This window comes from Apostichopus japonicus, chromosome 17 (genome assembly GCF_037975245.1).
Source record: "Apostichopus japonicus isolate 1M-3 chromosome 17, ASM3797524v1, whole genome shotgun sequence".
Taxonomy (NCBI): Eukaryota; Metazoa; Echinodermata; class Holothuroidea; order Aspidochirotida; family Stichopodidae; genus Apostichopus; species Apostichopus japonicus.
In genome coordinates, this window is record NC_092577.1 from 10,764,369 (window position 1) to 10,790,318 (window position 25,950).

Genomic DNA, 25,950 nt, shown 5'->3' on the forward strand with positions numbered 1-25,950 from the left:
GCCTGCATTGCCTATATACGTAGTAACATTGGGCATATGTATGCAAGCATAGTATAGGCCGAGTTGGGTTTTAGGTTGAATGCGTACAGAACGGGTACCCTGGGGGACTGACCGAAATTACCAAACCAGTACCCGGGAGCAACTTTTTTGGGAACGTTCCCATCACTATCTGTTATGTTGTTTACGAACTTTCAATCACTGTGCAATCAATTGCAATAATACCAGCCAAAGTGCAACTTAATCCTCGAATAACCAGGGAGGAATATGAATGGGGTTATTTCAGACCCTTAGAAACTGATGGGTCGTGGCTAGCCTAGCAAGGGAAGCAGGGATCTTCGCTATCTTCTCATCTAAATGTGGTGAAAACATCTGCCGAGAAAATAGAAACATTGGTGGAGAAGCGGAGAAGAGAGGATATCCCACTTACAGATGAGGTACACTTTACAATCAAGGTGTGGGTGAACCAATCCAATCGGACGGTGCCCGACTGATTCTTCAGGTGGACCTGTTCCTCCGGCAGGGGTTGACGGACCACGCTGGCACCCTGAGGAGGGGGCTGTTTCTCCTGCTTCTCGCAGCCACTCATGATCATGGCCTTGATGGCGTACCAGTCCTGGAGCATGCTCTCCAGCGCGTGGTGGCAGAATCGAGGTGGCAACAGGTTGTGGTCTGGCATGTCAGTATCTAGAGATATCACCGGAGGAGGAAAGAGAGGAGAGAGAGAAAAATGTAAGGAAATTACTTTAAAAGTTGACGAAAGCTCCCGATAAAATTAGGGCTAATACATTCGACAGGATAGACAACAAGTATCAAAGAACATCTACAATTAAATTCAAAAGTTATCATGATATTAATCTATGTTTTAGGATATCATATGGAAGTTTGAAGTGCAATATTTTCTAAAACTGTATCAATATTGGAAAAGTTTAAGCTACAGGAACAACTTCAAGGGTAGAGGGCATTTCTATCTATCTATATATATATATATATATATAAAACATATATAAAACAGTACTCCTATTTGTCAATGAGTCGTATCTCATTTCTCTGCTTTATAACTGTATATATATCTATACATATATATCTTTCAGAAACATGGGGAGAGAATCTTACCGAAGACCCTAGATGGAGCAACATAACTACCATATCTATAGACTTCATTTCAACGACACTCACCGATTGATATTCATTATGGGAGAGAGAAGTAATTTAACTGAATTAAACCAAAGAGATGACATCAATCTACTTATCTGTAATTTTAAATTTTAAATTCAGAAGAAAACCCAGTAAAAATAAATTCAACAAGGATGGTTAAGTGAGAACTGAACATTTTTGAGTTACACAACAGTCCTAACCATGGATCAACCAATATCCAAAACTTGTTATTCTCTTCAATTAGTGAATGGTCACATCCATACAGCAGATTACCATATTTTTTACAAAATTATTATTCTGACCCTAAACTAGCCAGCAAACTTTCGTCAGAAAAATCCAAAACCCACCAACCTCAATGCAGGCTCGATTCATCCTTTCCTCACCCTCACCCACCCTCCTTCCCTAGCGACCCTCACCCATGACCGAGCACCCGACATCCATCCTCCCTTCCCTCCCTCTCTTCCAGGTGAAAAGAGTCTCCTCCACGTTACCTGCATCTGTTTTGCGAGAGAGCCGTTGACGGGACTGCTTGAACTGTCTCTGCTCCACGGTTTGTCTGGCCACGGACTGAGCTAAAAACAGCAGGATGTGCTCTCCTCTGAATAAAAGAGATGGAAAGCAAGAATGCTTAAATGAGTTTTCACCTTTTCTTCTGGTTTTGCGATTTGCTTCAAGAAATGGAAAATTGTAGACCGAGGGGTCTCAAGAGACAATCTGGACAAATAGACACCGGTCCACGGAAAAGAAATGGCCTACGATCTTATAGTGATCAGGAATGGGGTGCCCCCTAAAGCCCTAGGCTAAAGCACCTTATTGGCGGACCCAGTACCCCCTCCTTGTACTGCTCCTTCCTCCATCACCGTTACCCATTCTTAATCCCTCTCCATCTGAACTTCAAGTGAGGTGTTTTGTGTAGATTTCCAATTTGTAAAGTTCTGTATGTTTTCAGGGAGTGTCACATCCAGACAATCCCTATAGGGTTTTTTAGTACACTTCCTTTCACAAGTGTTGTTTCTTATCTCCTTTTATGTTATATGTCATACTCATGTCGTGATAGAACAAAAATAAATGAAAATGAGATTATTTGCTATGGAGCCTTTTGTGTATGTGTAACATGACCACTCCTTGAGCAGCAGGTGGGGGGGTGGCACATGAACTCAGCAGCAAGAGATTCTGTGTTTCTCTGGAGTGAGAAGACTATGAATGTGGTGTAAAATGAAAGACATTAACCCGAAAGTGGAATCCCAAGGGGTGATTATGGACACGGTCCCTGATTTAAAATCTTCCGTTTCTTTTGACTTTCTACTAGAGGGCGTCCTTTCTTCCACCCACTCACCTGCTATTCGGTATACTCATCAGATTGGTCTCGTTGATCAGCCTGTCCAGGAGCTCTCGCCGAGTCAGGTCCTGTCCGGCTATCAGCGCCTTACACTCGCACTTCTCCCAACAGTCGCAGTAAGCGGTGGGCGAGGTCTTCTTCAATCTGAGAGATGAAGTGAAAGAAAAAAACATGTATTCATCCATAAACTATGATGAATTCATTTTCATAAGGATTCTATATTTTGGACCATAAGGAAAGGGGTGAGGGTGAGGGTGGGGTTTGGGGTGAACCATGTTTCTTTGCATTCACCACTTGCCCTTAGAAAAAAAAAAGAGTGGTCTCTCAGTTTTCAAGGGTCAATAATTTATTTCTGACACCCAGAGAATGAGATAATGATAACATGCAAGGAAGGGTAAAACGAAAATGTCAAAAATGTCACCTGTATAACAGACAACAGTGAACAAAAACTAGAACCAGTACTGGAGGAGTCTGCTCACCACAACTATTCCCAGAACATAGAGCAATATAGAGAATCCTGGAGCGACAGTAGACTTTTCAAAAGTACTCTCCTGATAGTGTAATTTCCTGATAGTGTAATCTCCTGATAGTGTAATAGACAATTATAATAAACCAGTCGTTAGGTAACCTGCATTTGAAGGGTAACGGTAATTAGCCTCTTTTGCAGCGTGTGGGTGAGTGACCATTACTTAACCTTATTCCGGCATATTGCTAGACGATACCGATGACCCATGAGAATGTATATATGCCAAGGTCATAAAAATCAGAACCTTACTTGCAATCGTGTCCCTTGTGACAGACTCTCGCACATTCAGTACAGCAGCACAGCGTACCGACCAATCCGCACGTTCGGCATTCAAAGATATCCTGCAGAGAGGGAAAGGACGGAACCTTTAAACGTTTATATAACTACTCTACAAAATGGACAAGCTGGAGGGTTTCTCCCATTAACAAAAGAAATATTATATTTTGTATAAATCAAGATATAAAATAACCCTTATGTAGGTTAAAAAAACTTCTCTTCAGCGCTGTGGTTGCTGGAGGAAATTTTTTTTCCCACTTTTACATTTGTTCCAATCTTTAAAAATCTCAAATAATTTGGTCACTTTTATAAAATGCTATTGTCAATTCTACAAATGTGGTTGTCAATTTCATAATATCATACTTGTTTTTTTTTGCAATACAATTACATACAGTTTTATGAATACAGCATGGGTAGGTTGTGCAACAGCATGATCAATTCTGCAATATCGTCCCAACTTTTTGCTGTATCACTGCCATGTTGCAATATCGCTTCCATGAAGGCTCTGTCGTTAACAACCTTTCCAATCTCGCTGCAAGATTTTCCAAAATCATTGCAAATTTGGTTACGACATTGACAGTTCTGCAATGTCATCTCCGGTTTTGTAATATGATTCACGGTTTCATAATATCATCCACGGTTTCGTAATATCATCCACCGTTTTGTAATATCATTCATGGTTTCCTAATATAATCCACGGTTTTGTAATATCACTCACGGTTTTGTAATATCACTCACGGTTTTGTAATATCATTCACGGTTTTGTAATATCATTTACAGTTTCGTAATGTCATTCGCAGTTTTGACATGTCATTGACTCTTCTTGTGACATTCTTACCCCTTTCTCTATATGTTGGCCAGGATTGGGTATATCATTTCCACATTTAGAATACCATTCCTAATTATGAACTACCATCATAAATTGTGAAATATCTTTACCGGTCTTGTAATATCATACTCTGGTAATATCATGCACAGTTTTGAAATATCGTTCACAGTTTTGAAATACCATTAAATCCATCTTGCAACATTTACCACTGCCATGTTTGAATATCACTACGATTAACAAGTTTTCCAATCTCACTGCTAGATTTTTCCAAAAGAATAGGCAACTTTGGTTACATCATTTACATCATTTTGCAATGCCATCACCAGTTTGGTAAATATCTTTCCCAGTCTTGAAATATCATTACCCCGCCTCGCGACATTCTGATCATCTTGTCGATATGTTTACCAGGTTTGGGAATATCTAAACCAGCATTTCCAAAAGTACTGCTAAATTTTGAAATACCATCGTCAGCAGTGCAATATATTTTACCAGTTTTGCAATACCATTACCAATTCTGTAATATCGTTACCACTTTTGAAACATTTTTCCCAATTATAACTATATTTCCCCTATTCTGGAACATCTTACCAACTTTTCCAACACATCTGCAATTTTTAACATACACAAGATCAATTCTACGACTTCACTGCCAGTTCTGCAATACCATAACCAATTCAGCATTATCATATAACAACTTTACCAAGGTTTCTATTTTTCACCATTTTGGTGCCAATTATGAAATTTGAGGATTGCCCAGTGTTCAATACAATATTAGCAGTATATCCACCTCATTATCAGCTGTGCAACATTTTTTTCCCACTTGTTCGATACTAATTGGCAAGTGTTAAATATCTTGTAAACCCAAATTTGGACTAATCTTTGCAAACTGTCTTCTTTTCATTGGTTGCAATTGAATTAAGTAATGCATAACATAGTGCACTCAGAAGAAGAACACATCAAGAAGTACAACCTAAAGAATACACAGCTTTCAAGGCATATACTTTTTTCCCCTGATGACATCACAAAGTTACAAATAAACTGCCAATCATACCTGATTCAGGGATGTGCTCAGGAATATTTGAGTGCCGGGCAGATTGTGCGGTAGTGTGATCCACACCTTGGGAGAGGGATCTCATGGGTGGGGTACCCCCTCCCCACTGGACAAATTTTGCACATGAAGTATGCTTAGGTGGTGCTATTTTTCCTATTCTGTGCCATGTATTCTCCCAGATTTTGGTTATGGTAAAATTTGTTAAATTATCATCAAAAAAGTGCCGGGCGGAAATGTTTAAAATACTGTTTGTGCTGGGCGGCATTCAGAACTGCTGGGCGCAGCCGCCTGGTGCCGCCCACTGTGAGCACATCCCTGCTGATTAATGTGTTCATACCTGATTAATGTGTTCATACCTGATTAATGTGTTCATACCTGATTAATGTGTTCATACCTGACTAATGTGTTCATACCTGATTAATGTGTTCATATCTGATTAATGTGTTCATACCTGATTAATGTGTCCATACCTGATTAATGTGTTCATACCTGATTAATGTGTTCATACCTGATTAATGTGTTCATATCTGATTAATAATTAATTAAAATACATACCTGATTAATGTGTTCACACCTGATTACTGTGTTCATACCTGAGTAATGTGTTCACACCTGAGTTATGATTAATTAAAATACATACCTGATTAATGTGTTCCTTTCCCGTCCAAGTGAAGCTGCAGGTGTCGTTACAGCACAGGACATACAACGGAGAGGAATCGGGGTGGCTGCCGACGGGGAAAATCATCTTCATGAACAGGTCGCTGTCGAAGCCCAAGTATCCCTCTGGCTGGGCCGGGGAGGGCGGCTTGGGCCTGGCGGCGATCTGCACCGCTGTATCAAAGATGGTGAGGGCGACCCCATACGCACGGGACGACACAGCCGCCATAAAAGGGGTATTCCCTTGGGCATCCCTGGAAGGAAAGAGACGTTTAATCCCGTCCGTGAAAACATTGGTAAGATTTACCCGATTTTTGCACCTGACACAAATCAAATTTAAGTAAGTGATCAGGACTATAATTGCTTTCTTTCAAGGAGAAGCAAACACAATTATCACCTTTGGCTTTCGAGATACATATCACTGTGATGGACACCTCCTGGACCATCTAAAGAAATTCTCGATTCAACTGGGTTAAAATGTTGGGGCAGGAGAGATTTGTTTAATCTTTGATTTTTTGTATCTCAAAAGTGAAACCTCTTTAATGCCAACTCCCCCCCATGCTCCACCATGCTCCCCCCATCCTCGCCCCTTCCTCTGCACCCCCTTTTATTGTTAATGTTTTCAGAAGGACAGAATATTTATTTTCATTAATTGTTAATTATGGACATAAAGCAAGGTATGTTTGATTAAAACAAAATCCACAAAAAAGCAGCCATTCATGAGGTGTTTTCAAGGGTAACTTTCACTGGATTCTGATTTAGGCTATAATACTCTTGGAAGCAAAATTGGACAAAATTTAAACCTGGTAGACTCTCTCAAAGGCTACACAGTTTGGTCTTTTTTCCAGAAATGTGCAAAACAAACACTTACTTTGCAGCCAGGAGTTCCACGATATGCTCGGACAGAGCCGGCGATTCACACAACAGCCGGACGATACGGTGTGCTTCGACTCTTTTCTCGTCGACGGTCAAGTTGATAGGGGCGGGATGGTGGGGAGGTGGGGTGGCCAAGGATGCCGCAGTGCTGGTGAGGGACACCAGGGGACTGGTTCCTAGGCCAAGGGCATCACTCTCTTGATCTGTGGTGACAGGCAAGGGCAGAAAGAAAGCAAATATCAATTAAGTACATCACATGATGTAGATCACATAAATACAAAGGCATACCATGCATATCACATCAATACAAAGGCATACTCTCTGTGAGTTTCCTCCACACCTCCAAACTGTCTTCATAATGGGACAGCCTTAACATTAATTAAGTCAGACTTGTAGTTTGAGTACATTGGTGTGAGTATGATTTCCCTTGGCCTTGGTGTGACTACAAGTACTAGTACGAGGCTCTAAGCTTGAGTATGATTCCCCTTGGCATTGGTGTGACTACAACCACTAGTATGAAGCTGTAAGTCCTGAGTATGTGTACTTTATCTTGCAATAATATCCCCCCCCCCACCACTAGATATTCATAATGCCCCCCAGTATGGGTACACATCCACCAGGGGTACATGTGAGCACTGGTAACTCAGTTAGAATAAAAACTGCAGACTTACTTAACAAATCAGTACAAACCCCCCCTCCCCCACCACTAGATATTCATAATACCCCCAGTATTCTGGGTACACATCCACCAGGGGTAATTGTGAGCACAGTTAACTAAGTAAGAATACAAGTACATAATATAGACTTACTTAACAAGTCAGACAGAAGTACAGTACAGGAATAACCAGTCAAAACCAACTCTTATTAGTCATTATCATGTCCCTAAAATATTGAATCGAGAAGACGGCAGTATATGAAAAGGAATTTCTCCTCACCAGAATAGAGACTGGAAGGTTCCGGAGGCCAAGAGAAAGTGGGAATAGCCGCACCCAGTAAGGACGACGGCGACCTAGACCTGTTGGTCTCATCTGCCTGGGAACCACCGCCACTGGTGCTGGGATTACCGCCAGAGCTACTCTGGCTGGACGACCCTTGACCCATCAAATCCCGAAGGTTAATGCTGTCGAGAGATGAGAACAAACTCACAGTCAAAATCAAAGCTTTCTATTCCTCTTCTTTATGCACTCATAGTTGGTAGTAGAACTAAACATTTTAAGCTTTAAGACATGAGGTATGACATAATTTTACATGTCATATTTCCAGAATTTTAAAGAGGGTTTATTATATCATTTCTACTTTCTCCTTAATTGTGCCATATTTTAAGTTAGATGTAAGAATGGAAGTTTTTAATACCTATATTTTACCTCATATATATATACGCTGTTCCTGCCTGGTACCATTTTTTACTTGTAAAGGATCAGTAAAGAAATAGATCATCCTTGTGTTACTGTGCCAAACTTTTTAGCCTAGATGTTAACACCCTTATGAACCAAGTTAATGCTGCAGCCATGAGAGATTTTAAAAGGACTTCTCCTAAAATTAATAGAGACGAGAAACACCCACTCCATAACAAGCTGAAGTCACTTCTTCAACAGACTAAGTATAATTCGAGAAATATGACAATCACTCCAAAATTTCGCACTGTACGTTTTAAAAATTCTTTCGTTTATAGGGCTGCCATATTTATTCAGGGTGTTGTTCCACAAAATCTACTTTAATTCATCTATTTACTTTTGATTTATTATTGGTACATAAAGTACATGCTATTTTAAGCTTTATAACTCTTAACTGTTTTCCATATCCAATTTATAAATATGTTCTTTCATGTATTTATACTGGTTTTTAATACACTTGAAACTTGAAACAACTAGAACAAATATTTGAAAATTTAGAAAAAGAACTTTGTCAAAATAGTCAACGGAAGAACAGAATCCTGAACTAGGTCTCTGTTAGGTTTGACCGAGATAAAGTTTACAAGACTGAAGTAAATCAACAATATCATAAAGTGAAATTGCAAAAACTTTCAAAAGCAGCACAATGTTTCACATGGTCAATTTTCCTGTACCTTAAAACAGTGTTCAAGATGTACTTTAAAGATCTGTCACATTCTAAAATGACATGTTCTTAAGCTCGGGTCCACAGAAACCACAGACAAGCATTCACATATACGTGGGCATTTATTTGCTAGAGGTGGGAGTCGAATGAGGAGACTAGTTACCTTCTCGAGGAGGATGAGGTGGTGCTGTTTCCAGAAGCCATGGCTGCTCCTGCGATGGCGTTGCTCAAGGTGTGGAGGGCGTTACGGAGCATCTGGGAGCGAGAGCCTAGAGCATCCGAACCTAGACCGGTGGAACTTGACGATTCTGATATGTCAGGAAGAAAACCAAAACCAAAGATTTATTTGTAGGATGGATAAAGAATATTTTTCACTCTGTTATATATCTGTTCAGAGAAATGATGCAGTACACTAATGATATATCTTGTCTTCGTAGTTCTGTGTTGTCAGTGATGGGATATTGTAACACAATAATGTGTTACGCAATATGTGTTACACAATATGTGTTACACAATAATGTAACACAATAATGTGAAATAATGTGACAATAATGTGAAGTTTTACATTTTGCATTTGGTTAATCATTCTACTTAAGTCATTTAATAATCACACAAGACTGTATACATCTGAATCTACTTCATAAAGACAATTATTCGTTTACAACCGTTCTGGATTTTCCAAATACACAAGCTACTAACGCCATCAAAGCCCACAAATTTTATTACAATGTGTTGTTTTCCTCGTTTGCAAACCCTCCAACTAAATCCATCCTTCCAGGTGAAATATCTCTCGATTGGAATTTGTGTATTTGAGTGCAGTATACTTCCAAGCTTTACTCCAGATAAGTTTTCCGACAGCTTCGACATATCTGACCACTCAATATTTTTTATCCAATGGCTAAGAATTTAAACATACCAGAGAGGGGGAGGGGAGGGGAGGGGGAGGGGGGCAATAAAGGCTAGAATTCAGAGGTTAGAGGTGGTAGGCACAGGGGAATTACAGATTTAACTACTTACCAGCAGAACCAGTGGTGCTTGATTCAGAGTTAGAGGTTGGAGCACAGAGGCTGATTCCCATGTGGAGGATGTTACGGTTACCATCGCAGCTCTCCTGGAGGAAAGACTGCATTCTCTGTTCCTTCACCCACGAATCTGATAATCACAAACAGGTCAAATTGGTCAAAGATAGAATCATGAGCGATGATAGCCACCCACTCCATAAATATTTCCACAGATCGGTTATTCCTAGAAGTGGAAGGATGCAGCTACCACCGTCTCATACGAATCGACATTCTTCCTCATTCATTCCAGATTCATTCCACAATGCATTAAACTTTATAATGAAGACTTTCAACGTTAGATCTCGTCTGGCTGGTTCTTCTGTTCCGACTTTACTCTCTTAACATTGTCCTGAGATTTTTGTATATTGTTTTACTGCATGTTTTAAAATGTCTTATGTTTCATATTCTTACAATTGTTTGATACTGTACGTTTTAGGTTTTAATATTTAATGTTTGTATCTCATATATCCTGTTTTAAAATGTCTTATGTTTCATATTCTTACAATTGTTTGATACTGTACGTTTTAGGTTTTAATTTTTAATGTTTGTATCTCATATATCCTGTTTTAAAATGTCTTATGTTTCATATTCTTACAATTGTTTGATACTGTACGTTTTAGGTTTTAATATTTAATGTTTGTATCTCATATATCCTGTTTTAAAATGTCTTATGTTTCATATTCTTACAATTGTTTGTTACTGTACGTTTTAGGTTCTCATATTTTAATGTTTGTATCTCATATCCTGTTTTATAAGAGCATTCAATTACCCTCGTGGTCTAATAAAGTTGATCTAATCTAATCTAATCATAAAAGGAGGCAGACTACATTTCTACCATAGAATTATACAACCATAGCATGCACGATGCCCTTCCCTTCCCCCTAATTACACGATTGCAATACTGATCTCTGTGCCATGGCATACTTACTCGTTTCTAGCTGTAAATTGCTGAGGAAGTGAGAGACAGCCTCATAGTCACACCGCAGTATATGTGGCATCAGCATCTGATTCTAAAAGGAAAATCAAAAACACTTCAATTAAGAAGATAACTCCATTTAATATGAGATGTCTCAAGTATGCTTGCAAGGTATATTCTGATGGTACAAAATAGACTGTGCCCTGAATCAGCAGGGAAGGGGAGGGGGAAAGGGGAGGGGGTGGGGGAGGCGGAGGAGCCATAAGAAGCCATGTCCAAGTATCTATAGAAGGAGACTATGCTCTTTGAGTTTGACAAGAGTACCATTGCTCTCTTCTGTTTGTTATATTTTAATAAGTCTTTCTATGCACAGAGAATGGTGGTAAAAAGTATGCTATTGTCAAATGATGGAACAAGGTTTCCACAACTACATTTCTTTTCAAAACTACTTTCCTTTAGGTTGTGACCCTACAATTCCTAGAGACTGTCTCAGTGAAACAAAAAATAAACAAATACTATTCAGTCACTGGTAAACAGGAGCTACAAACTTTCTAAGTCAAGCAAGAATATTTCTGATCTCCTACAGTCTGGTAAAATTCACTTTTTAAGCTGACAAACTCTTTTCAAAAAGTTTCCCATTTTCTCAAAGAGAACAAGATTCATAGTTTCCTTAAAAACAACTTGTTCCAAAAAACAAAACAAAAAATGTTAAAAAACAATTTTTTTCCCTTTGACAGGCTGACTGGCTGACTGACCTTTACCGCTACTGCGATCACAGCTGCTTTGGTTTTCATGTTGGTGCCGAGACCGGGATGAGTCAGAAAGTGAACGCCGATCCCGAGTGCCTGGAGGGGTGGCAGGTCCAGCCAGGTAGGGTCACGTATACCCCCTATGGCATTCTTCGCTACCGGATAAAGGGTCTTGTTACCGTCCAGGAGCATAGTGACCGGATCCTGGAGAAACCAAACCAGTAGAGAAAAATTAAAGTGTCATCCTGTGAATCTCAACTTTGCCATCTTTTGGTGTAGACTATTCAACCTATGTACAAGTTCTGTGCATTTTCATCAAGCAAATCACAGGCCATTATTTATATCTGTCATTTCTAAGTGTTTTTAGCTGTTTCGATTGTCATAGCAACCGATTTTTCATATTTCTATTGTTTCTCCATTTTCTTCTTCTTTCATCTTTCATCTTTCTCCTTTTTTTTTACTTTCTTAAATCTTTGAACTGAATGTGGTTAGCTAAGTTAGAAAACTTTCTCTTGACTCCATCATATGTCACAAAAATTCCTGTTTTCAATTATTTCTTGTGTTCTAATGTTTTGTAAATGTCATGTACGAAAAATACCTGAATGTTTCTTTAGAAGTTGACTTTTAACACCAAGACTTACTCTCTTGTTGAGGTGAGGACTCCAGCAAAAACGCTGCCTGGGCGTTTTGATGGCTTTGATAGTTCAAGACGACAGTTTTCAATGCCATTGAGTAAATGAGATTTTATGCCCCCACAAAATTTCTCCAAAATTTCATCCTACCTTGGGAGATGCGGCTATCTCGATGTTCTCCCTGCCTCTGCCAAGAAATGACGAGATGCTCGTTGGGAAAACGCTCTCCACCGTCGGCCTACTTGAAGTGAGCTCGTACAGAAGATACAACAACTTTGAATGGGACTTCACCATGACATGAACACCTGGCCAAAAAACAAAGAAATAAATAATTTAAATTAATGTTTCAAAGGGATATTTTTGTGGTAGGCAAAATGTGACATTGGGAAGGCTTTAAAAAGATTTTCTGGTGACAGACAATGAGACACTTATATTGAAGGGAAAAACTATTCCACACTGCTAGTTGAAAACCCCATCTCAATATCTTGCCCCTAACTCAAGATATGTTTGATTGAATGTAACCTATTTTGATTGGCTAAACTTTTACTACAGGAAGTTGGATCACAGTACAAGGGGTCTGTGATATCATCTAGGATTGTTATCTCAGTGGTTAACGCCAGTGCCTTTCAATCATAAGGTCCCAAGTTCGAGTCACTCCAAGATTAATGTATGTCGTCCAGTTACAGAGTGGTTTTAAATTCACAATTCATAATCATGGACATTAAATATGAATCTAAGAAACTGACTTCGGTCAGCTTGCGGCTTTGCTAAGCCAATGATGGCTTCTTCGCGAGTTCCTGCTTGCAGGAGGATCCAAAATACAAACATATAAAACATCTGGGCCTATGCTATTCAAGAGCTTCACTAAGGCTATTTATAATCTTCTTGTTGATTTATCCTTGAAACCTGATACATTTGGAATGTTTGGTTCCTTTCGGAGTGTTTGGTTTGGTCAAAGTTCTCTGTACTTAGAATTTCATCAAAGTGTATCTTTCTTGTTAAAATATTCTACTCATGTGTGGATAGATGGACAAACTATAAAGAAAAGTAACAAAGGCATTTTCTGTCAAGGTGCCCTGATAACATCATCCATTCTGCTGTTGCCAGATACAGTTGCAAAGTTATAAAAATAAAACTTTAACTTTTGGATGATGCGTTCTGAGTCATATTTAGACTCTAATTTTGTTCTATAATTAGCTCTAAACACACAGTTCCCTCATTAATAACATTGAATTTTGTTTGTTAGGTGGAATACTCCTATCCAGCTAGCGTGGCAAAATTCTTCCCCAGCTAAATGTCAATATCCCTAGACTGAAACATTTTTCAACAGCTGACAGTGCAAGGTGGGACGGGCAGCATATCCATCCCAGCCACCCCTTTGCCCAGCCTGCTGGAACTGGATATTTCACAATAATGGACCTTGCTTACCATTGTTACTAATAGACACAGCCAGTATCTGTGACTTGTTTGGAAGGGATAACTTCTTTGGATTCTTCTGGAAACACTCTGGAACTTTCGGCGAGGAGCCTTGTTTTGCAACCTGATAAACAATACGATAAAAAATCATAAAAAAGAGATAATTTTAAAGATCATGTATTCATCGTCCCCACTCTCTTTGACATTGAACACAGCTGTAAGATATGATTGGGTCTTGGAAAAGTAACAGGGTTCAAAAGAGGCACTGAAAAGAGGCAGAGTGACAGGGGCATCAGCCTAGTATGGCTTTTAGCATGATAGGTCAGCAACAGTAAATCAGGTTCTATAATAGTTGGTTTTGCCATTGAATCAGGTACTATTAGGAAGGCATTACCTGCAAGGTTGGACATTGCATAGCGATTGAGGGAAGGGGAAGGGGGGGGGGTCAGGGGCACTACAGAAATTGGTAGTCGGTACTCCACAGAGGCGCTGAGAAAAAGTGAACCATTGAAAAGGCAAAAAGGTTTGTATCTTGTATGGTGATACTTTGCAATTTCCTCCGTTTAGGTTTGGAAGGCATGGCTACAACACGGACAACTCTGACAATTTTTTCGGTCAGGGTGTCAAATAATTCATACATGCAAATGAAGCCAGTCGTCCAAAATATGCAACACAATTGTGTGAACCTTTTCAAGTATGGTATGTTTACTCACATTGCATGCAACAATAACAAAATTCAACCGATTCAGCCCAAAAAAAAGAGGCACTTCAGAGATTTGCTCTCTGTGATGTCTATCAATGCTAACCATGATATTTCAATTCCTCCACCAAGTTTTTACAAAAAAACAGCTTCCCCCTTCCGCCCCCCCATTGATCAATTTGTCCATGACCCAAACCCAAAATCTCACCAGTAGCTCATCTTTACGGAGTAGCCGGCAGTCTTGTAGGATGGAGCTGGCATCTTGTTCCATGGATCCCTCTGAAGATGTGTCCAAGGAAGGGAACCGGACGGCCACGTACGCTCCATCCACCTTCAGGACTTTCCCGACCGGAGAGTGGCGTACGTCCTCTATGAATACCACGTCGCTGAGAGACCAGACCTCGATGTCGTTCCTGTCGCTGTCCGGCGCAGAGACCGAGATGCGGCGTTTGACTCCTCGTCCTGTTGTGGGAAACAATGTCACTTACAGTTGAGTTTAAAAACATCATACAAAAAGGAAAAAATAAAGGATCTTTAAAGGAACTGTTCACTGGTAATATCGTTTCTCTGTTTACACTTTCAATTGAGAAAAGACTACAAGTCTTTGATACATCCTTGCATTAAGGAAAGAAATTTTGTCTATTTTTGTGTTCTTCTTCTTCAAGATACACAATTTATTTTGCTCAATGTCTAGAATGCTCCTTTAATGTGAAATCAATGACGATGGTTCTGCGTGCTAGAGGCCTTACAGCAGGGTTACCCTAACTTTATCCGACCACGAACCCCCTGTGGATTTCGGAGTTGTCCACGAACCCACAACTTTTTGAGACACGATCTGAGTCGTTATTATACTATAATTTTCAAGCATGAATTTATGCTAACTTTGCTTTGTGTCGGGCAAAGTGGAGGTTATCTGGAATTTCCCAAATAATAATAATTACTTTGGCCAAACTTTCAGTTACTTTCTCAGCTCTTTATCTTCACGACGTACTGTCATGCGTACAACAACTTCATCAAAGTCATGCGGCCTGTGTCTGTTTCATAATTCAGCTATTTATCACATGCACGGTACGGTACTACTATGGCAACATATGCCTATGGAACGCGACAAGAGTTTGTCGATAGGTACGACTTTTGTACATTACTAAATTATATGATCTATCAGATTTTAGTTCAACATAAAATACTCTAGTTTTGACTTTCAGAAACATCTCACAAAGCCCCTGGGATTGACTCACGCACCCACTGGGGGTACATGCCCCCCTAGTTAGGGAACCCCTGCCTTAGAGGCAACAATGCCGAGATATCACCAGAAGAGCACCAAGAGCCGACTATGGTCAAGGATCTTAATCCTCTTCACTTAATCCCCTCCCTACGTCCCATCCCTGGACATCAAATTTCCCAACAAAGCTTACTATGTGCAGCCGGACTGGAGACGACAAAGATGTCGCTGTTAGATGCTGCCGGTGACGGGGGAGGACCCATGTCACCTTTGACCTCCGATTTATCTTCCAAAGATCCGTCCATCCTGCTCTCGTTCCTGCATTCGTTGTCTCGATCCTTCTCCGTGGATGGATCGTGGGATGAGCCGCGTACTCTGAACCTGCAGGTATCCGACAGGTTCCAGGCGGTCTCCATGAGTTGTCCCACCTTGGGTGGGGCACCCTTGATGTTGATGGCGATGGCCCCCGTATGGTACATCGGACAACTCCTCAGACAGACCTGGACGGTAAATGATAATGCATGAGGCATTGGTACGAAGCTTGTGGTGTTTATAATATTATTATTATCATTATTACACTGGTGCTTATATAGCACAATTCCCAGGGTTCAATGCGCTTAGCAAAACATATTCAAAATACAAAAATACAATTGAATACACTTAACCATAGGTTTGTTTGAATGAAAACCTCTTAAAAGCTGATTTGAAAGTGCTGATAGAGGTAAGGCTTCGTATTTCTGATGGTAACTTGTTCCACAACAACGGTGCGACATGGCTAAAAGATGAGTCATTCGTACGAGGCTTGTGCTGTTTATAATATATTGAATGTTAAACCATTCCTACAGCACTTTATCACCAGATGCAACAGCTCTTCCCTTTCATTGGAGTAACCAGCACAGAGCTCTCTACAGATACAACTAAGCCAGTCTCGCCCAAGAAGGTGTGAAATGTAGGTAGTGGGTTTAATCACTGATGATAAACGATCACAGCGGAGGCTTTTGCTTTAAGAAATATGCAAATTAGGCTACAGCAAAACGTAACATCAAACCTGTTGACCTTTTTTGACATTGAGAAATAAGTATCACTCCAAACTCCTCTCCTATATATTCAACACCCATCCACCCCCAAACCTGGTTCCCGTCGTCCCTGGTCGACCCAATACTTGAAATAACACAAATACATGAAACATACATGAAATACATACATGAAATATACATACATGAAATAACACAAACTATTTGAAGTATTGTGAAACAAACTATGTGTAGCATACACTACTACAAGACTGGAACCCACCTGTGTCCCTACGGCTATATTTGCTGAGTTGAAGGCCTCTCGTTTCTTGGCTCTAACTTTCTCCTTTGCTTTCTCCATCACCTTCTTCCTCACAGCCAGAGGCAAGACACCCCTGATCAAAGATTAAATCAAAAAAAGAGAAAATTCTTAAATGTAGACTGTAATAAAACAAAACTACAGCAAATGCCCAAAAGATTTTTAGTGCATTCTTTCGACCTCTTTTCAATTCTCGCATTCATGAAATAAAGCCACGAAAAATCATTATTAATGCCAAAAAAAATGAACATATCCCCAAGAAGAAACTTGGTCATTGGTCAATTGTCTTGAACAACATTTATGAAAGGTTTGTCAAATGTAGAAGTGCACTCTGAAGCAGTTATCACACATCTGTCCTTCACAAAGGTTTGATCACATTGCAAAATAACTTGAAATAAGTAATAGGCATAGTTTCTTTTTTTTCCTTGCTCCATAAAACCTATTCCTATTCCCTGTGATCTTTGAATCTCTGTAACCATTTATTTACAAGTCTACACTTTCCATATCACCACGGCAGTTTTTTTTCCACTCTTTCCTTCTGTCCATTTTGTATACAAATTACTGCCCTCTTTCTCTTTTGCTCTAAACGTGTTGATAAATGACAGAGACGCTGGAAACCAAAAGTATCAAAAAAAACCTCATACCATCGACTAAAGATTCTCCCTTGTCCCCCCCCTCCCTGTCTCTCCTTTTCTCATAGCTCTCTTCCACCCTTTTTTCTCCTCACCTTTCTGTCTTTGTCCTTCTCCAGTATATTCCCTAACCCCTTCCCTTAATCCTCTCTTTGCCTCTCCACTGTTTATCTCCTACCTCTCCTCTTCCCCTGTTGGTTTCATTCATTCTTCTCTCCATCCCTTGTCTACTAATCCCCTTACATCTATCTCTTTGTGTTCACCATGCTCATTAACCTGTCTGTATTCTGTGCGTGTTTTTGTCCCTTCTGTTACTGTTACTTGTCAGTTAGCCTCTGAAGAAGATCCTGCTTGGATCGAAACATCAGGCCAACTTACTTTTACACATAAAGATTAATTCAATGAATCGCACTGAAATACTATCTCCTTGAAGGTTTTAAATTGTGTCTGAATAAAATCTGAAGGTAAACATGGCCAAAATGAAAAGAGATGATTAGGACGTACCACCAGTAGATATGTCCGGATTCCAGCCAAGCACATGAGAACAAGGATGAGGTACTGACCCTCACTATCTTGTCCCCCTGGAACTCTCCAAAGCTGAGCGCCGGTTGCTCCAACTTTGAGGCTACGGGGATGAGGGTATCGTCTACGAAGGTCGCGATCTAACAAAATGTAAGGACGACAGATGATTATATGTGAGCTTGGAATAAGACTGTAGAACGTTGAACCGTTTGTAAAATGGAAAGTGAACAGCTATAGATGTGCACTTAAATTACAAATGACATCGAAACACAAAGAAAGAAGAATTGCTCTAAAAAAACTGCAGGGAAAGCTGACAAGCAGATGTTCACGTTTGATGTTTCAAGAAATTTGATGTTTTTATCATACACTATGAAGAGACAGCTATAGTGAGCAATAAAACAATGTTATTTCACAGCATCCCTAGGTGTGAAAGGGCCTTCTCTTGATACAAGACTGTAGGACCATAAAATTTTAAAAACTTTAAGCAAGCAATATGATCTATGTGCACAGAGGCACGGTTACGGACACCACTTGACCAACGGAGGGAGGTCTGAAACATCAGTCTACGGAATATTCATGTCTAAAAGACCAGACTAGTGACACAACTTCCATGAATCTTATAGGTTACTGTTAAGCTACGAAAACGGATTAAAAGTGTATTACCTTCCCAGAATCCATCAGCAGGATGGTTTTCTCGTAGCACGACGAGATCTGGCAAATTGTCTCTCCCACGAGACCAAGAAACATTGTCTTAGGATGGTAGATGGTGGGCGACTGAGGAAGAAAAGATCAAAGAAAAGACTTATAAATAGGTGTAGGGGGGGGTCTTTGAAGAGGGCAGAGATGGGGTAGTAGCCGGCCAATGCTGGTGGCTCCTTTGTTTTTGCTCAGTGCTTAGTTTCTTTCTTACTTTAAATGGCACAGCGTGGAAGTATGACAATTTTGGGGGCTGCAGCATCATTCCGGTTGAACAGGACTTAGTATTTTGCGCTCTGCTATTCTGACACATCGGTAGTACTGCTGGTCTAGCGAGATAAACTCTACTGTTTGAAATTGTTTCAGCCTTGCTGCAGGCAATCTTGCAACTGATCATGCTTTTCTTCTAGACTTTTTCTTCTACAAAACAGCTAGGAGCAAAAATTCTTGCTCCGTTTGGAAGGTATCTTAGTTAGTCTTGAAGCTGCCATTTTGTAAATCTGTGATGTCATAGTGTCCACTAGGAACTGAAACCTTTTACTTTATATTTGTGTTTTTCGTTTCATATTTCCGAGGTAGAATGTCAACGCTGCCAAAGTCAGAAACCATCATTAGGTCATGTTGAGGTGCAATATTTCAGATTCATTATTCGCAAAAAAAAACATCACCATTCCAGAAAATAAACATTTATGATCAATAAAGCAAAAAAAACACAAACAAATTGAACCACGTGTGGATCGAGGATGTCATGTTTAGACTTCATCAAGTCTTCTGCTTTGTCTGTGACTGAACATTAAACCTGTGATATCTCTCAAACAGAATTCAATTTTTGGGGGATCCATCCATCACAATCATCTCTACAAAATCAACCAATAACAAGGGGTTGGGTTTGTGTCTCCTTTAATCGGGCCATTTCCCTTCATAAATAATATGGCTATACTTTGGAAATCCTTACCTCATTTGATTTGTATGGTTTGGCTTCCTTCCATTTCCACTGATGGAGTTGTCCGTCTTGGTCCACAGCCACCAATTCACTGTACATAGCACCAATGTGGCTGAAGACGGTCTTTGCACCTCCCTAAAATTGTTCAAGAAACAAGAAAACACACTTTAAAGTATCGTTTAAATTTTTTTCATGCAAAATTTGCAGCTCTTATCATCCAACAGACTATTTGTCTGTTTAAAAGAACACTGTTTTATCCAACAAATGAAAAATATACGGACGAAAAATTGTATGGAACACAACGGAACTATTAATTGTTCACTACCCATGGTTCACAAAATTTTAAAGAAATGTAATTCATAATTTTATTAGTACCAGAGGATATTTTTTTATTACATTATTTTGAAGCTTATACACTAAAGAGCATGTCATGTCAGGCTAAGGGAGACCAAACAATTGTAACTCTTGGAAAATGTAAGTTAACCCCTCTCTTTAATTTGTGGTGATGGTAAGGGAGGGGGGATTCAAGAGCCATGAATCCAAGACATGGCATTTCATAGCCTAATGTAATCACCAGTTTCATTTCTAAAATACCTTACTCGTGAAGTCTAATCATAGTGTAATAGTAGTTCTAGGCTTAGCTGTAATATCTAGCACAGGATCTGAATGTTAGGCTAGACTATGCTTGTGCTAAATTACATGAAAGCCACGACAGATTGAAAATCAAAATTTCCCAACAGAGCATCCAAGCAAAGTAGACCGCTCCGGACAAAAATTGCCTGAGAAGAAACATTTTGTTAGTCAAATAAGAAGTATTTTAAGGAGGATTTTTCCCACTCTCCCAGACTAAAACTACAACATTCCAGATCCCGAAAAAGAGGGAGTAACTTAAGTGTTCATATTTTGTGTAGCAGATTTGAAGTCTCTAAATTTGGTCTCTTATAAAATACTATGCTATCTGTGTAGAAACAAGTACTATATACATCTGTGCACTCGTGCAGGCAAGTTGTCCATTTTGTAGAGCAATTTGCGATGCAAAACCTGATAAAACATTCCCCGCTCCTTTTTTCCAGCCTTCTCCCCCCATTATTCCTGACCTTGTGGGTAACCATGATTACTTAGCCATAGTTTCACCAAATAAGAGTCAAATCAGGTTACTCAATTTGATCTATCCTACTAAACAAAAGCGTAATAATCCTAAGATTTGGGTAAAACTGTCAAAACCTCTCAACTGAGTTCAATCAGCTCCCTTACAAAGAAATATAAAAACCCTGATACAGACAAAAATCGAAACAAAACCTGACAGATACATAAATATTTATGATATTTACCTTATCTGGCCACCACTCATAATCTTCCCCGAGAACCAATAGATTTTGGCTCTGGTGGCTAACGTTGGTTTTTTTACTATCGCCGTATGTGGGGCTTTCTCCTCCCACCTTTCCCCCACTGCTGCTGGCACCCAGATCTCGGACGGAACTCTCGCGCCAAAGACGATCCCTTGCCCTCAAGAAGTCCCTCTCGCTGGGGTCTCGGTCTCTCTCTGCTTTAGAAATAAAATTTGGTACAGATATTTACTTGTCGATATGAAGTGTCATTACAGTTTCTTATTAAATTGGTTAGGTTTAAGAACAATTTGAAAGAGTGTCTCAGCATGATGAACTGTAATCACAGTTTAATAAATGCTCTGTAAATGTTGCCTAAAATTGTAAAAATTAAAAAAAGTTGTTAAAATTTCAAATTTCCATGACATCTCATCTAAATAAGGCGCTAAGGGTGTTTTGGGGGGTCACTTACCTCTGCTACTATTACTCAATCTAGATAGGTAACAGGTGTCAAACCAATTAAGCATTTTTCCTCTGGTTTTCCTTAAAATGTAGGAGAGTGTCTTAGCTTAATAAAGGCTCTGTAAAATATTGGCTAAAATTGTTGAATGAAGCACAAATTTGTCAAAATTTCAAATTTCCATAACATCTAATCTAACTAAGGTGATGTTTTTATTCTTTTTCTTGGGGGGCGGGGGGGTCTTTCACCTCTGCTACTATTACTCAGTCTTGATCGGTAACGGGAAGAGGACATTCCCAGTAGGTCCTCAGAGAACATCTCCTCTGCGTCGATGATGACGCTCGGGTGCGAGGAGTGAAGAGTACCGTCAAGGAGGGACATCAGGTCATCTAAAGGAAACATTTAAATTTTAATTAGGAAATTAATATCAAATAACGATATCAGCTCAACTGCAGATTATTAGGTGAGATCATATTTTCTCACAGCAACCAATGTCATATAGAAAGATGTGATTTGTGACATAATCTTGCCTCATTTCTGTTGCATGAATATTCAACATGTGGCATAACGACACAGCCAGTTAGGACAATTTCCTAATGCTAATACCTTTCTAAACTGTACTCCGTTATATCATGCTCTCAAAGCACTGGTATTGACAGTACAAACAGTTCCTAACCTTGATCTGATAGAAACATGATATTCATACTGCTCGTACTGACAATACGAGTGCTCTGAAGCAGGACATGACACTAAAATATAGAAAATATTGTCCCAACTGGGTGCACGACAACACAAGATCCAATGAAAATTGTGCCTTTTTTAGAAGTATTTTGCTAATCGGTCAATTCAATAAGGATTAGAGTACCAGATACCAGCTTCCTAGTTTATCCTTTGAGACTGAAATGTTCCCTTTTTTTTTTCTTACCTCCTCCAGATAAATAATTATCGTTGTCCTCACCATCCTCCCCATCTTCGTCATCTCTGCTTAAGAGGTTGTTTACCGCTTGATTGACATCAAGATTCTGGAGTTAAATCATTTGAAGAACAGATTAAGACGAGATTTTGAAAGAGCAAATGGGCTTTTGACAAGAACAAGGAGATCAGCGATGTCGATTAATTATGTCCCCCGAGCCACCGAACCCTCTAGTCACTAGAGTACACAGAGATTTGGGATCAGTAAAAGTACACAACGAGTACCAGAAAACCGACAACAATAAATTATGAGTACAATTATTATGCCTATTTCAGTGGCTCCGATTTTCTACATGGCCCTGAAAAAACATTGGTCTGAGCAAAGGGGCCTGACAGAACAAACATATATACCGATATGACCAAATGGAGAAATATGCAGGGTAGGCCAGTGGAGCCTTCAAGTGAAAGGCCTTCAGGGACTCAATAGCTGGTTACGGCAAAAAAGGTGAACGAATTTCCTATATTTTTTCGGGAGGGGGGGAGCTGTCATATTCAGCTTACCAGCCGCTTATTAAGAGAACCTCTGGTCCACTTTGTTATGACAGGTAAGTCAATAAATACAGATTCAAAAATAGTTGTTTGCCTTGGAAACGCATAATATTTGAGTCCAGACTATCTTCAAACTCTGCTGTAGAAGAGACACTGAGACAGATGACAAACTTAATATTTCTTTGTTGGGAGAGGGGGAGGTGGAAGGGGAGGGGGCTTGTCAAATTCAGCTTAGAGACACTGAGACAGATGACAAACTTACTATTTCTTTGTCGGGAGAGGGGGGAGGGGGAGGGGGCCTGTCAAATTCAGTTTAGAGACACTGAGACAGATGCCAAACTTACTATTTCTTTGCAGGGGGAGGGAAGAGGGGGACCTGTCAAATTCAGCTTAGAGACACCGAGACATATGACAAACTTACCGTTCTCTGTAGCTCTCTGATGATGACACTACGACTCTTTCCCTGCAATACCACCTGGGCTTGCGATATCAGTTCCTCCGGGACGACAGAAGCAGGTACCAGAGGTCGTGAACCCACTATGACCCCACCACGGCCCCTGGACTGAGCCCGTATCACCCTGCTGCCCCTGTACCTAGAAGCTCCCGTCGACGAAGTGGTGTTACTCGTCGTAGAAGCAGCCGTTGTTGTCCTGTTGGCTGGTGTTCGGAGACTGGAGGTCCATTTCCTGGGAAAAATAGAACAAGTTACAAGTGTTAAATTCTCTGATAATGCCAAGGGACATTTTCACTTTACTAAGTACTAACTAAGAGATCCCTGTGGCTACGAGCAGTCATTTGCTTCTAATGAGTGAGTTATGAGTCATTTAGTCCAATACAGCAATATTTTGTGTCCCACAAGTTTAACAAAAAAATATTTATTTGATTCAAACACCAGTTGGTAAACCGTCGAAGTATTTTTTGACTATTTTGTCATCTTTGGGATGTTTCTCCCGACTTAAGGGAACAGACTATGGTTTCAGCTCCTTTATCTTTCCTAACATGGTCCAGTGTGGTACCATCAAGCTATATACAGCATACAAACATTGCAACTTAACATCATGAAACCATTTTTAATGACAAGATTAGCATTTGGCTTATTTGGCTTACCCTGACGTCGAAGTGGTAGTAACGGTGGAGGAACCTTCTGCTGATGCACTGTTGAGCCAAGGGTTGGACGGGGTGCGATTTAGCTGTTTGCTGCCCCCACTATTACTCGACCCAGACGCCTTGCTACGACTAGATTTGGCCTCAGCCTTACTAGCTTCTATCTTGTCCGCGTTGATGGTGTAATTAACCCGACAGATTCTACCATCCTGAAATAGAACAGAGTGCAGAGTATAAGCCAGCTAAAATTTGCATCTTAGACAGATATTTACGAGTATTAAGTACAGTGAATGCTGGGTTATTGTTCTGTATACAAGTTTGTTTAAATGTGCCTAATGTAACACATATCACTGCGTTAGATTCCTTCTTTCATTCTGAAACAAGGAACCCAGCTGAAGAGAACATAAAGAGTTAACAGCAGGGTAATCAATTTAGCCAATTTAGCCATGGGATTACACATCAGAGGTAAGGTATTCTGTGCCCGAATAATCCACAGGTATTAATTAAGATGATCTTGATCCAACAGATCATCACCCTAATATCAAGATTAGCAAACATTCACAATAACTGAAGACATGCGGCTGACAGTCCATGGCTTCATGAGATAACTCACTCTGGGTCCGATATTTTATTCACTTCATAAAATTGCAAAGTACACACGCACAGTACACGGGCAGCTTACACTCACACGATTCAGTAACACATCACACACTGAAAACTCACTTCTTACTCAGGCAACGTTCACAATGTTATACACAATGACGCTACTTAGATGCATGTATCACACTCACTCGCAGAGTTATTGGAGTCAGACTCACCCCGCCCCCCCCTCCCCTTGGTTCCCACCCCCAGGCAAACTGCAAATGACAACTTCTTATATGGAACATATTCACTGTTTAATCATCATTCCAAGGAGATTACAGTTCATTATAACACATCAGACATGGGAAGAGAGAACCCTGCCCCCCCAAATAGAAACGGCAACATGAAATTCTTACCTCGGATAAGAAAGCTGTGTGGCGGGGACCCACTGCAATTTCCTTTACTGAGGAACCGTTTAATCCTGGGATGCTTGTTGTGCTGTAAGAGTAAAAGAATGGAACTACATGAATGGTACAGTAGGCTTAACATAGTATAAACCAAAAGTTGATGGAGAGGGGCAGGTTACACCCACCATGCAGGTAACTGGGTTGTTCAGCTGCAAAAGAGTCCGTTCTTACAATATCCTGCATTAGACAATGCAATTCAACCTTCCATATATATACATTACTAGGGTATTGGATTACAGACAGAAAATGTCACTACGAACAACTTGCACTTAGATTCATCTCTGATATCACAGCTAACAAGAGAACAAATTCACTTAGAGATTAGAGTGTTTTGGTTTGTTCCATCTGCACTCACAGTTTATCTTGTTAAGTACTCTATGCCTCCCACTCCCTCCCAAAACAAAAAAAAGAACACGAAATGAAGTATATAACTGGGCCTAAGGTCAAAACATCATCAAAAAGTCAGTTGCTAGTAGACCTAGAAACTTTCTCATTGTTTTGGAAAACTAATCACCTATTAGACCTAGAAACTTTCTCTTTGTTTTGGAAAACTAATCATCTATTAGACCTAGAAACTTTCTCTTTGTTTTGGAAAGCTAATCATCATATGGTCTGCAGGATTAGGATTTTCCAAAACGTACCATTCACTAACAATCTATCATGCGAACTGTATGCTGTAGCGAGAGACCTGTAGCGTAGCGACTGTAGCTACAGTTTTGCCAACTTACCACCTTGCACTGTAAACATTCATAAGGGAATAATGTGACTTATATGCATCAGCATCCATAATTAAAATCATGACTAGCAACCAATTTCTGACAAAAGGGAAAAGCAAACCCGACCACCATCACTGGTCAAGGTGATAGATAAAAAATTGACCTTCACAGCTAAGAAAATATTCATTCCACCACAGAGCTTACTGTAACAACAAAATCATTGAGCCAAATATGATTGAATTGCTAATGG

The 25,950-nt window shown here is 39.9% G+C and overlaps 1 protein-coding gene across 7 annotated transcripts in view; it reads right to left on the reverse strand.

Moving 5' to 3' along the window:
• Positions 1–25,950, reverse strand: part of LOC139984577 (E3 ubiquitin-protein ligase UBR5-like) — a 62,978-nt gene that overhangs the window by 33,487 nt on the left and 3,541 nt on the right. For 2 of the 7 annotated variants that reach the window (XM_071998520.1, XM_071998518.1), the window contains exons 3-27: positions 24,934–25,015; positions 23,939–24,144; positions 23,253–23,517; positions 22,296–22,392; positions 21,619–21,759; positions 20,917–21,131; positions 19,598–19,720; positions 18,610–18,720; positions 17,929–18,086; positions 16,757–16,868; positions 15,654–15,960; positions 14,447–14,700; positions 13,551–13,662; positions 12,273–12,427; positions 11,497–11,694; positions 10,754–10,835; positions 9,782–9,916; positions 8,928–9,072; positions 7,645–7,829; positions 6,705–6,912; positions 5,817–6,087; positions 3,270–3,361; positions 2,492–2,638; positions 1,647–1,753; positions 428–684 (exon numbers count right to left, since the gene is read on the reverse strand). In XM_071998520.1, coding sequence (XP_071854621.1) covers positions 428–684; positions 1,647–1,753; positions 2,492–2,638; positions 3,270–3,361; positions 5,817–6,087; positions 6,705–6,912; positions 7,645–7,829; positions 8,928–9,072; positions 9,782–9,916; positions 10,754–10,835; positions 11,497–11,694; positions 12,273–12,427; positions 13,551–13,662; positions 14,447–14,700; positions 15,654–15,960; positions 16,757–16,868; positions 17,929–18,086; positions 18,610–18,720; positions 19,598–19,720; positions 20,917–21,131; positions 21,619–21,759; positions 22,296–22,392; positions 23,253–23,517; positions 23,939–24,144; positions 24,934–25,015 — 4,165 coding nt within the window. Of the gene's footprint in view, positions 1–427; positions 685–1,646; positions 1,754–2,491; positions 2,639–3,269; positions 3,362–5,816; positions 6,088–6,704; positions 6,913–7,644; positions 7,830–8,927; positions 9,073–9,781; positions 9,917–10,753; positions 10,836–11,496; positions 11,695–12,272; positions 12,428–13,550; positions 13,663–14,446; positions 14,701–15,653; positions 15,961–16,756; positions 16,869–17,928; positions 18,087–18,609; positions 18,721–19,597; positions 19,721–20,916; positions 21,132–21,382; positions 21,453–21,618; positions 21,760–22,295; positions 22,393–23,252; positions 23,518–23,938; positions 24,145–24,933; positions 25,016–25,950 lie in introns of those variants that run through there. The other 5 variants (XM_071998519.1, XM_071998522.1, XM_071998521.1 and 2 more) reach the window with 5 other exon arrangements.